This window comes from Triturus cristatus, chromosome 3_2 (genome assembly GCF_964204655.1).
Source record: "Triturus cristatus chromosome 3_2, aTriCri1.1, whole genome shotgun sequence".
Taxonomy (NCBI): Eukaryota; Metazoa; Chordata; class Amphibia; order Caudata; family Salamandridae; genus Triturus; species Triturus cristatus.
Window position 1 is genome coordinate 975757724 of NC_140584.1, and position 17725 is coordinate 975775448.

The window sequence follows — 17725 nt, forward strand, 5'->3', positions numbered from 1 at the left end:
CCTTGCTTGCTGCCTAGAAAGAGTGCAGTACTTAGAGAACATACCTACCTACTGCCTGGAGCCCCCAATAAGTACACATCACACCAGTCACAACAGAAGTTGCTTTCCATGTACAGACGTGTGAAGTTCAAAGTGTTGTGCATTGCACACACATTGAGCCATCTACCCGGCTAGCCCACCTCCTCTGCTGGCATACTCTTTCTTAACAAACCTTCTCATTGCTTTGATCTTCAAATGCCAAGCTTGTTTGAGAATCCACTTACCACTGCCCCCGCTTGGACACAGTTTCATTTTCCCACCAGGCAATTCACCTTTCAAATTGCCCACCCATGGGAATCAGATTTATTGAGGATAGACCACTTTTCCACAATGAACTGAAATCCTAGTCCTACACTCTGTAACATTTGATTATACTTAGCACCTCCTTCAGCCGAACTATTAATACCAGGAAAACAGTAGCGCTGTAAGCAACAAAACATAGTATTGAATACACATTGAAATGCTGGCAGCCGAATTGCTTTTTGGGAATCAACCCATAAATCTAAACTCCAATTCACATTCGCCCTAGCCCACGGAGCTGCTACACAGTCAACAAATATGTATTTGACATCTGCTGCAAATGCAGATGGGAGTGAAAAGTGAGGACCTGAGCTGTATGGGAATGCAGTATCTATTATTTTTGCTAAAAGTAGGCTCATCTCTGGGACTTTGTCTCATGAGCTGCCAGTTGAAAGGGAACCCCATCCAGATGCCAGCAACCACAACAATCATTTGTGCTCACTGTGCCCGAGCCCTCCATGTAAATCGGCTAGCAGTATTCCATTCAGGGATGAAGAATCATTTTCTTCTCTTTTTGGAGAGAAATGATAAGCTTAGGTCCTGGTGCCAAGAAGGACTCTTGGCTACTGGTGCCAAGAAAGAGTTAGTCAAAAACATGTATGTGTTGGGTGGTATCCTTTTAAAAAAAAACACAATTTTGTCTCTCTATCGCAAGGTCAGAGACCTCTGACCTTGAGATAGAGAGTCTTGAGGTCTGAGTCAGAGAGATTCCCTTAAAGGCTTCTAATCTTCATCAACACCAAAGCTCCATTTTGTATATAGATGTGGCATTCTGCGGGCTCACAAACTAAATACTCTTGGATAATTGACCAAACTTTGGTATGTAGGGGCTGGCAGATTTCAGAAAAAAGTCTAGCTTTTCTCCAGATCAGGTTGGCTGAGCTAGTTCAACTGAGAAGCAGCACTGGGGAATGAGTGTCCATTTATCTAGATGGAGTGAGCTAAAGTCATTGGTAAACACTCTCAAAGACAACGGGAAGCCACAAGCTCGATGGGTGGATATTGAAGACTGTTCCTAATGAAATTGAACTTATTGTGCCTATAGTTGTTTCCTCTAGTTGTCCTCTAGTTCAAAAGGAGGCACAAATTCAAAACAATTATGAATCTATATAGCCCCAAATATAAATTTTTTCATTCTGTATCTTGCACCTCATTCTACGCCCTGCAGCTTTTATGCTTTGAGCTCAAGCAGGCTACCAAAGGGTGAGCCGTTGATTATTTTAAGGAGAGGGATTGCTGTCCAATGGTGTAACAGAAAATGATGGGACTTCCCTTCTGAATGTGATGCGGGACCCCTAAGACTCCCACATCTCACTGATTTTCATAGGCCTTGTGCTAAATGGTAGACCCCAGAAGGGTTGGGGCCCCTGAAGTACTAGAGACCCACTGCACCGCAGGGGCTGCTGGGACCTGTGTTACGCTCCCGTCGATGCCTGTGAATAGGTTGTGTCCTTGTCGTTTAATAACTTTTCCAAACTTTGCCACCTTGGACTTTATACATCTTTCCTCTTTTTTCCTTCTACATGATACAGATGTTTAGGAATGTAAAGTCAACACCAAGGATGGGTGTACACAGCACCAAGTGGGATGAGAGCTTCCATTGAGAAAACTTGTTGTGGTGGACCACGGTTAGCACAAGGCTGGGAATAATGAATTGCTGAGATCTCAAGGCGTCATGCTAGATGTCTAACTTTGCTCCTTCTTCTGCTCTCTTAAAATACAGCCTGCCCACTCACAAATGTCTCCAACGCTCTCTAACCATCTTTTTTTCTAGTCCCCAATGGCATTTCAATTTCCTTTCATTTACTCTTCCCCCTGGAAAAATCTGAGGTTATACTTTACTTCCACCCTCTTTCCCTAGTTTTACCGACCTCTTGCGTTTACATGCTAACACCATTATTTCTGCCCCGGATGTTGTTTTTAGACATTAATATGTGATATTTCCCCTATTCTTTGCAGTCATGATTGTTCGATTTTGTCACACACAAAAACGGATGGTGCAGGTGACTCCCGTCCCAGTAACGCTGTACGTATCTTTGCCTTCTAGGTGTCAGTCAACGGAAAACATTTCGTGGAGTACAATCACCGGATTCCACTCCATAGAGTAAACGCCCTGCACATAACTGGAAGTGTGGAATTGGAAAATGTGTCTTTTCAGGGTCCTGGGGTAAGTGGGGTACATTGTTGCTAACTCTAATGCTTCTACATGAGAAGCTTATTCACCTGCTGGTGTTCTTTTGGATGTAGAAGGAAATCCCATTCAAATATTTTAATAAATGTTTTGTGTGTGGTATTTCTATAGTGCAAAAATAGCCTAAAGGCAACTGAGCCCTGTAGAGGGTCAAAGGCAAAGAGACAGTCAATAAGCGATTGGAGGGGTAGCCGGGTTCTGAGGGTTTGATTCCACATGTCACATCCTCGACTTTTCTGTTGGTCCTGATGCAGGGATTCTGACCATTGAGCTGCTACCTGCCAGGTTCACTGATGCAGATAATTGCCATGTCCACATCATATCCTGTCTAAGAACATGCATTACAATTGCTCGCTTGATCGCCAACCTCCCAAAAACATCTCTCAGAAGGCCTCACTGCTCTGTAGGTAGCACATTTTCCTACGTCTCTTTACCTTTTGAACAAAGAGCAGATTTCCTTAGAGCGAAATTCTATTATCTGCTGGAGCAGTAACAGCCATCTTTTTTGCAGAAACTCCACACGTCCCTTTAAAAAATATGCCCCCCCTCCTTGCCATCCAAGCGAGATGGACAGGTGCTGATTTGTCACACACATAGGGCAGGCTCTACTCTCTGTCTTAGGACTGGCAGGTGACTAAGGAATTGTCGACCTGCCTGCACCCCAAGTGCTCCACCATGTAGAAGAAAAATACAGGGTGATATAATTTAGTATAGTTGTAGATAAGGTCTGTAAAACCTACAGAGTAAGTTCATTTTTCTGCTGAAAAATAAGGCTATTAGTATTCCCCAACATATCCTGACATTGACAAATAAAATGTCCCTACAGAGCACAAGTTAATAATGAATCTGTAAATGGCAGCTCTGCGAACCTAACCAAAGGGAAGGGCTCCTGCTAAATGTGCGAAACAGCACCCCAAATCTAAGAAGAGAAAATTATTTTCTTGAGTCCCCTCACTCAGCAAGAGTTGCCCCTAGGTGACATCTTCATCATTAGGGCCATCCCAGACAGCTACTGTCTGGAGCGTGCTGCAACTTGCGGAACTACGTAGGAGCACTTCGAAACATGTCGACCAAATGCTAGGGATAGTATACACATAACAGTTACGCTTCCTACCTACTATTAACCCCCTTTTTATCCATACCAACTAGGAGCAGGAATAAATGAATCGCTCACTAGCTAGGTATTTTTAGCATCACCATCACCACTCCCCCCAACACTGCACTACACATTTTTTCACAAAAAGTGCTCCTACGTAGTTCCGCAAGTTGCAGCACGCCCCGGACAGTAGCTGTCTGGGATGGCCCCAATGATGAAGCAGGTCACCTAGGGGCAACCCTTGGTGAGTGAGGGGACTTAGTAAAATATTTTTCTCTTCTTAGATTCGAGACGTTGTTTCGCACATTTAGCGGAAGCTCTTCCCTTTGGTTAGGTTCTCAGATCTGTCATTTACAGATTCATGAATAACTATACACAGCCTGGAGGATGAACCTAACATCTACCTCCATCTCCCCCCATTTTTGTTTATAATATTTCCTACACAGCACAAAACATGATGGATTTAATCCTTGAATTAATTTCAGCTGCTGGTAATTACTCTGGGCCGCATACCATTCCATCGTCTTTTAGCTCTTCTGTGTCATTACAGGCAGGGACCAATCACAAGCAAGTAGGTCTTGGCTCTGCTGCACAAGTGACATCTATACCAAAGTGCAAGGCCAGGTCCTCTCTAAATCGGAGCCGTAGCACGGCCAAGCAGAGTTGATGTGTTGGGGCCCTAAACCTAGAATACAGGCAACCGGTTGTTACGTCCAGTATACTGAATGACTGCACACAGTTCACTTTCGATAGAGGTTTCAAAATGTGTTTGCATTTTGTGTGCAGAACAGTTAGGGTCATATAACCTGTTTGACCCAAAAGTATGCATCTAATTGGATTTTCTACCCGTTTCTATTCACTAGAATGGTGCACAGAATATAATGTGTCCAAAAAGCATCAACACATTTTGTGCACTGAAATCTTCTTTGAAGCCATTTGTAGCCAATATCTGACTAGTTTATTGTAAAATTTGTAAAACAATCTTACTCTGGTACTAAATGCAGACCCATTTTTCTGACCAGCAGCCAATATATTCAGTACAGCCCACTACTGAGGTATTTTGTCCCACTAATAACCTGAGCAGCGGCCAGTTTTCGGGGGCGCACAGCCAATAATAATGGGACCACTTTTGCTTTTAAGCCCTTCCATCATTTGAGAAAATTCCACTCATGAGTAATGTATAAGAGATTGATCTATACAACCTATGGACCACCACGGTGAAAACACCCGTCCCAATCGGTAATATAGTATTGGCAAATCTTGCTGAACTTGCTATATAGCAAGGCAGACCATTGTGTCCGGTATAGTTAAAGCTGATCTAATGACACCGAAATAACAATGCCCAAACAGGATAAGTGGCAGGCCTAGCTCTGCGCAATTGTGGATTAGCAGTGGTGAGCAAGGTCAGGTGGTACCCGGTGCAGAAACTTTCTGTAACCTCCCTCCCCCCGCCCACATTGAAATTATTAAAATAAGGAAAAAGAGATAGTTACACATATTTTTGCCATTTTGTCACCCCCCTCAGTCATGACACCCGGGGCAATCTGCATCCACCACACCCCCTTCCTACGTCACTGTGGATTAGTCTTGCAGAATTTCATTGATTGGTTTGTTCGGCACCCTGGACATTGCTAGAAAGGTTGTCGATGTTTGGAGCAGAGGCCAGCCCTGAATTGAGATAGTTCTACTAGTTTCACATCACAGACTAAGGTGAGGGCTCTTCAATAAGAAATCTCAATCAATGGAAATTATCAGAAATTGTTGCAGGAGCCTTATCGGGCCACTAAGCCTATATACCTCTCCCGCAGATAGACAGATGACATTGCCGTGCCTTATATGCAGATGCTCATGGCCAAGGGCAGTCCAAACAGCCAACAGGAGGGGGGGATGACTTGTCACTCGTTCTCTGTTTGGGGGCCCCAGGAAGGAATAAGGAGAAGTTTCATGAAGTATGCCATAGCTGAGATTGCTCCTAGTGGCCTAGAATTGAGGAAAAGTGGAGATACCTGGCAATCTGGACAATGTGAAATTAGGGAAATGACTGACCTGTCATAAACATAACAAATCCCAACGTATGCATCCAACCCATTGACATTACTCTCCCCATAGAAACTGAGGGCTGTTTGGGATCCACTGCTGCACTAAATTGAGATGTTTAAATTCAGTCGGATAGAAATGTTTGCCAATGACTCCATGGCATCGCTTTTTATAAGTGCTGCTCATAAGTATCATCTGGCATGTGTTGGCCGACCTTTATCCCTATCTGCCCCCTCAGATTCCACACGGCTCAGCAGAACCGCCACAGCACTTATGATGTTGTCTGTCGGATCCATCACCGCCCTCTGCAACCCCCTGCACACAATCTGTGCTCCATTAGAATCAAGACCTCTCATCATTGTGAGACTCTTATGATGCAGGATATTTAATCTAACTTGGTCCAAATAGATAGATCTGTTTTTGGTGGTCTCTTCCTTTGCCGTCAGGTCATCCCAGATACAAGATTTTTTCATTTGTATGATAAACCGAAACGTCAATTAAAAAAAGTAAAAAAAGAGTCAATCATTCTCCATTGTTGGAGTAGCAGTGCTTAATTTGTAAAAGAATGAGTGTTGCGGCCCAAACCGCTGCTCAGAAGCCCAGGGCCTCTGCTATTAAATAGTGGCCAACTACAAACCTAGGCTGCTTAGTCTTGTATCCACCTCATGCCTCTTTAATCAGCTACCAGACACTCCCTGCCCATTAATCTCACTTTTGCAGGTCGCTGCATTACCCGTTTGCGATGGTTGTTCCATCTATCTCTTCCTCATTCTGTCCCCTTTCTATCAACAATAAGTCACGTCACCAAAAATGAAGGCCGATGGACAGCACTGGCAGCCACCGGCTTAAATTAGGCACCTGGTTTTGGGAATAGGGGGCAGTTTGAACTGGTTCTGCAAGCCAGCCAAGCGATCCAGCACTGATGGAAGCTGAAGGTCATGTGAATAGGATCAGTTGCAAAGTAAATTAGTTCTTATCACTGAGAGGCTGTCACTGCAAAGTGGACCTCCCCTTTATCACTGGCCTGAGTGTGCTGGGCTGTAGTCCTCTACTGCTGCAGTAATTGCTCTACAGACATGGAAGGGACATTCTTGTAGTATTCTTTCTGTCCTTCCGCATCAGTAAGTTGTGTCCATAGATTTCCAGCTTGAGGGCATCTGGGCTTACATCTACCTTCCAACGCTCCTCCACACTGTGCATGGAATGTTCTTTCATGCCCAGGTATAGACACCCTTGTCTCTGTGACTATAGAATGGGAGCTTTGGGAAGCAGTACCTGGCCCTTCCTCACCCAGCTAGATCTGGAAGATCCCCAGAAACAACCAATACCAACGACTTGGAGTATATTAAACTGATAATCCTTTTTGTTTCCTTCTCAGGGGTTCCCTCCATCCTTCCCACCTTCTACGTGCCCTCCGGGAGGATCGTTCAATGTAAGTTACAGTTCTAAATTAATATTTTAGTATTCTAGGATTTGTTGAAATGCTAAAAACGTACTTCCACGAATTCCTTCCTTAAAGAGCACACTTCAGCTCTCACAGAATGCTGCCATGTTGGAGAAATATATGTGTAGCAGCATCACCAACCCTCACCTGCTTACTTAGAGTTAGCATATTATTTAGGTTTCATTACTAGCATATGTTTACGTTTTGTGTTGTATAAGTTTAGTAGTGTTTTTGCTCAAGTTTGCAAAGTCAGCTTGAGCAATATAGTTTGTGCATTAACGCTGCCCTCAGAGATAAATTCATCCAATTGTTCATGCACAAAGTGTATTGCTGAGCGTAGGGTGTTATTTGGATATTCCAGGCACATGTGTACCATAATTTTAACCTTTTGTACAATCATAGTGAAGAGAGAAATGACACACAACTATATTGTATCCTACTCTTAGAGTTTAAGAAAAGTGACAGGTGCGTGGTTTGTTGCATAATAGAGCTACAGCACAAAATCTTCAGCGCCTCATTTATGGGTTTTTGCCTTAGGGCAGCGCAGCAGGCCTTGCTGCTGCGCTGCCCTATGGCAAAATAATTATTAGATACGGTGCATATTCCTGTCCTTTTCCCCTGCGCCCGTGCACAATGGGCTGCCGTGCACCAACGCAGGCACCTTTTCACAATGGTGCAAGGGTGCCTGCGTCTGGTTATTATTGATAAGGCCAACTTCTCCAAAGACTTCATTTCCCTCCTGGTTTGGACTAGCAGAGGGACATGGTTGAGGTCCTAGCATTGTTTTGGGTCTCTGGATATGTGTGCATCAAATATGTATATATAGTGTTCGCTAGAACAGGCAAGCGCCACCTACGCCGGGAAGTCTGGACCCTGCAGCTAGTTTAACTACCGCTTTCACTTTGCTCTGCTGCCCTCACCACCCCTAGCTCATCATCTTGGTATTTAGTATACCTCTTTCTCAAAAAACATCCCTGAGCTCCTACCTCTCAGAGTGGAGGTTGTAGCCTGTACCGTGACTAGGCATCAAGGTACGAGGAGGTTCCCAATGATGAAGCATGCCACCTATGCTGGGTGAGGGAAATCATCCTTTAAAAGGGAAACTCATTGCTGCTAGGTTTCCAGTTTAATAGTAGCTTTTTTACACCCAAGGGTTTCTTTTTGTGCCTTATGTTTTGATAGGGATCAACCCTTGCAGGTGTTTAAATCTCCTATGGCCCTCTTGTGTGATATAGTTGCTTTTTTCCTCCACCCAGTTCCAGGCCACCTCAGCTTTTCAAAAGAGTTGTGTCTTCCGATATGTAGAGCCTGATTTAGATATATATATTTTTTTATTGGAGTCTAAAAGCAGATTACCTTTACACATCTGATACATGAAAAAATAAAAGATATCAACCCGAAATTCAAAACACATTGCATATACAAGAAGTAAAATACATCCAGATTTAGAAAAGGATTGCTAAAACCAGGGCTCAACTGCCGATAAAATCCCCCAAGGATATATGTCCATGTACATAAAATTAGACCCAATCCTGCCTCCAAACTCACTGGTTCTTGCTACACCAATTTATATCAGGACGATAATAATGATAATAGATCCCAGGACTTTTTAATCAAAATAGGAAGACCTTATTTTCGCGAATTTTTTGAGACCCCCTATTCTCATAGCGTATATGCGTTCGCTTCGCTTAACCGCCCGCATCTTATTGACCCATTCCATTAGTAAGGGGACTAAATCTGTTCGCCATTTCTGTAATAAAAGCGATCTAGCTACTGCCATTGCGATATATACAAGTTTGACCATCTGGTCTGGGAGTGGAAGATCTGGGTCAGAACCAATAAGGATCAGTTTATCATATCTTAAACATTGTAAATCACATTCAATTGCAAGAAAACCAAAAACATCTTCCCAAAATGTTTGAATTTTTGAGCACTGTAACCTAGTATGAGTCCAATTAGCTGCCGGGTGACTGATACATCTAAAACAATGAGCTGAAGAATTAGGGTACATTTTCTGCAAAACAGAAGGTGAGCGATATTCTAGCCATTTACTGAAAAAAAGCATCCTACGCCAATTTGCACCTCTAAGTGTGTTAAAATGTAATCTATTAATCGTCATCCAAACATTCATAGAAATTTCAACATCCTCCTGATCAGACCATTTTTTTTATTGCTTTCTGTGCAAGATCCAAACTCTTAATCGAGGTTAAGCATTGTTTCCACTCACCAGGTTTCCTGTCAGATGCTACTAATAGTAGATCATTGACTAACTGGCTTGACCTATTCAATTGGGAAATATCTAAATCTGAGAAAAATTTAGATCTTGACAGAAATTCAAAAGGATGTAATGGGATTTATATTTCGGCGTACGGGATATCCGTCACCGTTGTGAGGAGTAACCCGTCCACCAAGATCTAAATCAGACCCATAGTCTTAATTTGAGCTGTAAAGAGTGGCATATATTTAGTCTGCATTGCCCGGAGTTAAGTCTTGACATTAGTAAATGTTTTCCTCTACTGCTACACAAGTGTGGTGTAATCCGGTCACACCATGATTTTTGCATAGTGCAGGGGAACCGTTTGCCAGATGCGAGACACCCGGATGATAGCGTGCCTGTCCAAATAATTAAATAGTTTTAGGAATATGTGGGCAGGAGGAAAACACATTGGGACATTCTTGATGTCCTCATTCTATCATGAAGCAGGATGAGAGTTCTTGTTCTGAGACCCAGGTATTAAACCACTGGCAAACAATTGTTCAGAATATGCACCTTCTGCGTCCTCGGGGACATCCTCCAAGCATAGATAATTGTGCCTAGATCTGCCTTCAGCATCTTCTGCTCACCTTTCCAGTTGCACCGTTTTCTCCTGAAGTCTTGTGATGTCCAATTTGAGGGATCACGGGTCGTCCTCTACCAACAGGACATGGGTCTCAATCTCTGACCTGTCCTCTTGTACATTACATAGATCCTGGCGCACAAGGGAAAGCTCTATGCCTACTCTGTTGATTCTTCCTTCTAGGGCCTCATGGAAGTCTCAAATTGCTTGTAGGATTGCAGCTGAGGTTTCCAGTTCCTCATCTTGCGTTTGTGGATCTGTTCCAGGTATGCAGGGCTGGTTTGCTTGTGCTCCAGTCACTTGTTTTGCAAAGCAATCGATATTACCATCTATGGGGGCCACCACCCCTCTGCCCTTTACCATACTGTCAGGGTAAGCAGAGATGCTGTGTCGCCAGAACCCCCGAGCACAACCTGCTCTGCGTGCAGCTGGGAGGGAGTTTCTTCGCATGGCTCATGTCACCCTTCCCGCTTGAGTAGGCCGAACAAAGATTCAGTGGAGCACCATTGTGAGGCCCTCTTACCAGCATGTCACTCCACCAGGGGATAAGGAGGGGGTGGGCAATGATTGGGAACAGAGACGGAGGCTCAGTAGGAACCAGTCAAGTCTTCTGTACCCATTTCAGGCCAGGCCCAATGCTCTCTTTCAATGTGTGGAGAAGCATTTAGGGCTTGGAGAAATAAATCCGCAGGCAGTGTGAGGAGGGCAAAGCTCCCCTAAGGCCAAGCGCCATGCTTTTCTGTGTACCATTATATAATATGCTGGTAGGTGTAAGTCCTATCCCAGACAAGGATTTTTGTGCTTTCCTAATGTATGAAACTCTTTTGAGTTTTATTAGCGATTCCTAGTGGATCACAAATAGGCCTACCTCATGAATATTAATGAGGTAGGTCGCTATGTGCAGCCTATTAGGAATCGCAGTCATCACAGGGATGGTGGCCTGGTGAGGTAAGCAGACACCATGTCCGGGATTGCTTTGTAAGAAAGCAATCTTTTTTTTAAACAATGCAGCCCCTTTTCCTTAAAGGAAAACGGGATGTGTTTAAAAAGAAAAAATGAAACTTTGCTGTTTCATTTTTAGGTCTCGCTGGCTATCGCGTAAGCGATCGCTCAGCGAGACTTTAGTAAGGGGCTCCCAAAAGTGCTCCCAAAAGTGGATTGCATGGCGAGCACGCGCACAATCACGTGCATCGTGCCGCCATGCAATCCGTTTGGCAATCTAACTTCAAAGGGTCCGCTCCCCCGCCTGGAATGCGCTCCCCGGCCCCCGCCAAACGCGCGCGCCACGCTCTGCCGGGCTTGTCTTGTTTTTTTTGTTGCATATTTATATAGCGCCAACTTGACCCGAAGGTATTGGAGCGCTTTACATAGCACCGTATTTACATTACACATTCAGGAGGCAGCAGCGCAGCCGACGGACCACATCCTCTCCCATTCTCTCCCTCCTGCCACGTATTCCATTAGATGCATTGTCCTCTTCTTCCTCTCGTTCCACTTTCTGTTTGTTTGTACCATTCGCTCTCCCCTGCCTCGTTCTCTGGCCTCTCTATCTCTCACAGCTTTTTTTTCATATTTCCCTCCATTTCTTTCTCTTCTCAATCTTTCTGTCTCCATCTCTCTGTTTCTTCCAACCACTGTCTATTAATTCTACTTCTTTTTTTCTTTTACTCATTCTTTCCATTTCCTCTCCAGCTGTCTGTCTGCACATATTTCTTCTTCTGTGTATATTGTTCTTTTTGCAGCGTGAATCTTTCTGGATTCACTATGCTGTGCATTATTCCGCGATCTTGTGGTTGGGTCCGGATTCGTAGTCTTTTCTTTGGTTTTTTTTTTTTTTTTTCGTAGCCCAGGTGGGCGTCGACGTCCACCATTTGGTGCACCTCCCGTGACGTCGTCGTGCTTCCTGCGGAAGTCCCACCTTTGGGGCGCCATCTTCAGATTCTTTTTTCCGCCGTTGGGTCTGGATCGTCATCGGGAAGCTCCAGAATTACACTCGAAGGAAGAAGGAAGAAAAGCGAGTTTCGTCGATAGAATCACTAGAAGATATCAGGAAAGGAAGAGATTTCATCAGGAGCGAGAAGAAAAGAGGACCAGCGCCCCTTTTCTTCGACGGCCTTGGAGAATGCACGCTCAGAGACCCTGAGCGCAATGGACAAGACGCCATTCAAGTTCTGCCCAAACTGCCACCACAAGTTCGCGCAGAAAGACCAGCATCCGGTCTGCAACCTCTGCCTACCGGTCGATCACCAGAGTATCGACTGCAACGCCTGCTCAGCCTTCGCGCCGAAGACACTCAGGGTGAGAGAGCGGCAGAGAAGAGCCAACGCCAACATGGATGGCAAGGGGAAGCCCCCGACGCTCTACGATCTGGGCCTCTCCACGGACGACGAGGACAACGTCGCCGAGACAGCCGAAAACTTCACGGTCGTAGAGACCGACAAGAAAAAAGAAGACGAGGTAAGAGAATCGTCGAGCGCAAAACAGAAAGTACCTCGACAACACGAGGGTGACTCGAGAAAAACTGAGTCAAAGTCCACGAAGGGAGCCCCGGCGCCGAAAACTTCGACGTCCAAAGGGGGAACCACGGACAAGAGGCCGAGCGGATCCTTAGAAAAGGACTCCCTGGTGCCGAAAGACGCCGAAAGGCAAGGGTCATCGAAAACATCCCATGAAACGGGCCGATCGACGCAGAAAGAACGTTCGACGTCGACGCAAGTTTCATCAAAAAGACCCGCGGTCGACGCCGAAAGCATCTCCGAGATGGAGAAAAAGAAGAGGCGGCTCGAGGCCGAAATGGAGAACATCCTTCAAAGGAAGAAGGAGTTCGACGCCAGGATGAAGGAATTCAAGATTCCAACAGTTTCATCGGCGGACGTCGGTGAGGTCGAAGACGAGTTCGACGCCGAAGGGCTGACAAGGGATCTCGAAGAGGAAGAAGAGCCCTATTATGAGGGAGAAGCCGAGGAAGAAGACCAACGGTCGTTCTACGAATCGGCGGCATCTACCAGCAACGACGTCGAATGGCACGATCTCGACACCGAAAACCCGGAGGAGCCCGTGGACACGTACCCTTCGAGGCCTTCGCCACCCGACGACATCGGGGTCTACAATATGGTGGTCAGGAGCGCAGCAATGGCCTTCGGCGTCAAACTCGACGAGGAGAAACCGAAAGCCGATTTTCTCGTCGAGACACTGCTCCCCATCCAGACAAGGAGCCAGTTCCTCCCCATGCTACAAAGCGTGATGAATCAGGGGAGAGAAGCCTTCAAGGAACCTGCGACCTGCCGGTCGATCACGCCCAGGACAGAGAAGAAATATAAGCACTCCTCCCTGGACCCCCCTTACATCAAGGGTAGCGTGACCGCAGACTCCATCATAGCCTCCACGGCCAGGAGAAGGGCCAACGTACCAGCAACTTCGGGCCCACCTCCGGATAAGGAGAGCAGGAGGATTGACCTCACAGGAAGAAAGGTCGAGAGGAACGCCGCAATGCACTGGCGCATGGCGAATTCAAATGCACTCCTCAATAGACACCAATACCAGCACTGGGATGAGATGGGGGAGCTAGTAAAGCACCTCCCCGAAGAATACCGCCAGAGAGCCTCTCACCTGATAGACGAAGGCAAGAACATCGCCAACTCCTGTATAAAGACGGCGTTGGATGGGGCAGAGACTTCAGCAAGACTCATGGCCATAGGGGTCACAGAGAGGAGGCATGCATGGCTAAGAATCTCGGGATTCAAACCGGAAGTGCAGAACAACATCCTTGGCACCCCCTTCAACGGAGAGACACTGTTCGGAGCAACAGTGGACGAGAAGCTCACCCAGCTGAAAAAAGAAAACGAGACGGCGAGGTCCATGGGGGCCCTACAGCTGAGGGGAATGAGGCGAGGAAATCCCTCGAGGAGACCCTACGGTAGGGGAGGAAGCCAGCAGGGGACGTCGCACCAGGCGTTCCAACAAAGTCAGCAGGGTGAAGGTCACGGACAAGGTCAGCAGAAGCAAAACTGGCAATATCAACCTCGGGGCCAGTCCTTTCGCGGGAGAGGGAACGGACGTGGCCAAAGGAGGAGAGGGGGCGAACAGCCCTCGTCGAAGTGACTCAGCACGCAAGAGGACGCCTACCCTCGTCAGGACCCCAAGGGTGAGGCGCAAAAAAGTGTCATCAGGGGGAAGAGAAGATTCAAGAGCCTACGAGCATACGACACCAGTAGGCGGAAGACTGAGGTTCTACCTTCAGGAGTGGCGGCGTATAACCACAGACAAGTGGATACGGAACATGGTGCAGTACGGATACTGCGTAGATTTGGAGAAAAGACCTCCAAACAGGAAACCAAAGGGAAGACTGAGATCGGCCCAAGAACTGGCAATACTCAGAGAAGAAACGCGGAAACTCCTACAAAAGGGAGCCATAGAGACAGTGCCGTTCAGAGAACGCAACAAAGGGGTCTACTCAAACTACTTCGTGGTTCCGAAGGTAGACGGAGACCTCAGACCCATACTAGACCTCCGTTACCTAAACAAGTTCATCAGAACGCAAAGGTTCAAAATGACTTCACTGCAGGAGGTTCTGCCACAGATAAGAGAAGGGGACTTCATGGTCACCGTGGACCTCAAGGATGCCTACCTTCACATCCCAATAAACAGAAGGCACAAGGGCCTTCTAAGATTCAACATCGAACAGGAACACTACCAGTTCACAACCCTGGCCTTCGGATTAAAATCAGCACCAAGGGTCTTTACAAAATGCCTGTCGGCGGTAGCGGCACACCTACGAAGGCAGGGAATACATGTCTACCCCTACTTGGACGACTGGCTGGTCAAGGCAAACTCACGCGAAAAGTGCGAGAGGCACGCAAAACGCGTAACAGACACCCTCACAAATCTGGGATTCTCGATCCACTGGGGAAAATCATCGATGGAACCGGAACAGGTGAAGATTTTCCTGGGGGCAAAGATCAACTCCCGCAACAGTACAGTAGTGCCCAGCGACAGGAGGACAGAGGCTCTACTGAAGGAGGCGAAGCTCTACCAGAAGGGGCGAGCTCTGACAGTGAGGGCTGTGAGCAAGATGATGGGGATGATGGTGTCCTGTATCCAGCTGGTGCCGAATGTACGCCTGCACATGAGACCATTCCAGGAATGGCTACAACAGCAATGGTCACAAGCAAACGGAAGTTGGGAGGATCTAGTGGTTGTTACGCACGCAGTGCAGGAGGAGATAACTTGGTGGAACAGAGACAACATAACAACAGGGAGAAGCCTGACACCACCAATCCCAACAGTGACCATTACCACGGACGCATCGCAGAAGGGATGGGGAGCGCACATGGACAACCTCAGAGTGAGGGGTCTATGGGCCCCAGCAGATGCGGTCCGCCATATCAACTACCTCGAGTTGAAAACAATCCTGCTAGCCCTGAAGGCATTCCAGAGACACCTGTTCAACAAGAGGGTGTTGGTCCAAACAGACAACACCACGGCGATGTTCTACATCAACAAACAAGGGGGGACACAGTCGTTCCCACTCTCATCCCTAGCTCAGGAGATTTGGAGATGGGCCATACCTCTCAGGATAGATCTACTGGCAATTCACCTACCGGGGAAGGACAATGTGGAGGCAGACTGGCTAAGCAGGCAGACCTCAGCATCACACGAGTGGGAGCTCAATGGCCAGGAAACGGAGAAACTCTTCCGGAGATGGGGGACTCCCACAATAGACCTATTTGCAACACGCCACAATGCAAAATGCCAAAGCTTCGCGTCCAGGCAACCAGATCAGCAATCCAAGGGAAATGCCCTATGGATAAGCTGGTCGAGGACATTTGCCTACGCCTTTCCACCGATACCCCTGTTGCACAGAGTGCTCGACAAGTGCAGAACCAGCAACATGACTCTGATCCTGGTGGCTCCGCAGTGGGCGAGGCAGACATGGTTCTCACAAATTCAAGAAATGGCACAAGGCAACCCATACAGGTTCGAGAGGAGGAAGGACCTGCTCTCAATGCAAAACGGAGAGGTCCTGCACCCAGAGCCAGAGACCCTCAACCTGGCGGCATGGCTCCTGAAGACCTAGAGTTCGCACACCTAAGATTGCCGCCGAGCACGATGCGAGTGCTACGGGAGGTGAGGAAACCAACTACACGAAAATGCTACAGCGCAAAATGGAAGAGGTTCACTGTGTGGTGCCGGAAAAAGGGCCTGCAAAACAGAATGACAAGAGACTCAACAGTACTGAGGTACCTCACACACCTTCTAAAGAGTAACCTCTGCTCGAGCTCACTAAGGGTACACCTAGCGGCAATCGTGGCCTACACCAGAGGTGAAAAAGGTGGAAGTTTCTTCAGCTCGCAGGTGGTGAGGAGATTCATGGAAGGAGCCAAAAGGGTGGCCCCCCCGAAAAGGTTGCCGCCGCCGGCATGGAATCTGAATGTGGTCCTGACGGAGCTCATGAAGGCACCGTTTGAACCCATTCACAAGGCCACACTGCAGATGTTGACTATGAAAACGGCCTTTCTGGTGGCCATAACCTCACTACGCAGGGTGAGCGAGCTTCAAGCACTAACGCTGCAGGAACCCTACATTCAGATTCACAAGGATAGAATAGTCCTGAGAACGGACCCACACTTCATGCCCAAGGTAGTGTCGGCGTTCCACATGAATCAGAGTATCCAGATACCAAGTTTCTTCCAAAACCCGACTACAAACGCAGAAAAGGCACTGCACACCCTCGATGCCAGAAGAGCGGTGATGCACTACATTGAGAGAACCAAGGAACTCAGGAAGTCGAAACAGCTGTTTGTGTCATTTGCTACTAGCTTCATGGGTAGGCCAGTGACTAAGGGCACCATCGCAAGGTGGATTGCCCTCACTATTCAATTCTGCCACAAACAGGCTGGACAGGAGCTAGCGGAGGGGCCGCAGGCTCACTCCACAAGGAAGAAAGGGGCCACCGTGGCCTTCCTGGCGAACACGCCCATCCAGGACATATGCCTCGCGGCAACTTGGGCATCTGTGCACACGTTCACGAAACACTACTGCGTGGACATTCAGATGAACAAGGAAGCACAGGTTGGACAGAAGGTGCTTCAGCACATTTTCAACGACCAACGCTCATCTACCACCCAGCCGCCACAGAATTAGGAAAACCGCTACAAAGTCTATGCACAGCATAGTGAATCCAGAAAGATTCACGCTGCAAAACGAATAGTTTCTTACCTGTCGGTGTAGTTTTGCAGCTTGAAGATCTTTCTGGATTCACTAGCGAACCCACCCACCTCCGCCAGGAAGATGAGGCTGGAGGAAGAGGGGGTAAAATGGAAAAGATCAAAGAAATGAAAACATACAGAAAAATGGACAAGAAGGATTAATCAATCGCCTAGGGTTAAAAAAAAAAAAAAAAAAAAAAGGAAAGGAAAAAAGAACCCGAAGATGGCGCCCCAAAGGTGGGACTTCCGCAGGAAGCACGACGACGTCATGGGAGGTGCACCAAATGGTGGACGTCGACGCCCACCTGGGCTACGAAAAAAAAAAAAAAAAACAAAGAAAAGACTACGAATCCGGACCCAACCACAAGATCGCGGAATAATGCACAGCATAGTGAATCCAGAAAGATCTTCAAGCTGCAAAACTACACCGACAGGTAAGAAACTATTCGTTCTTCTATGTGCTGTCTCTGTCTCGCTGTACACCTCTCTCTCTCCGTCATATTTAGCCCCCTCTTCTCCACTGTGTGTTTCCGCTTTCCCCGCACCCCCTGCTCCACCGGCCTCCCTCCCTCC

At 47.0% G+C, this 17725-nt stretch overlaps 1 protein-coding gene across 2 annotated transcripts in view; it reads left to right on the top strand.

Annotated features, from left to right (window-relative positions):
- The window catches only part of LOC146858915 (galectin-9-like), a 50403-nt gene that overhangs the window by 18159 nt on the left and 14519 nt on the right, over nucleotides 1–17725 (top strand). For both annotated transcript variants that reach the window (XM_085649555.1, XM_085649556.1), the window contains 2 exons: nucleotides 2387–2506; nucleotides 7042–7095. In XM_085649555.1, coding sequence (XP_085505681.1) covers nucleotides 2387–2506; nucleotides 7042–7095 — 174 coding nt within the window. The remainder of the gene's footprint in view (nucleotides 1–2386; nucleotides 2507–7041; nucleotides 7096–17725) is intronic.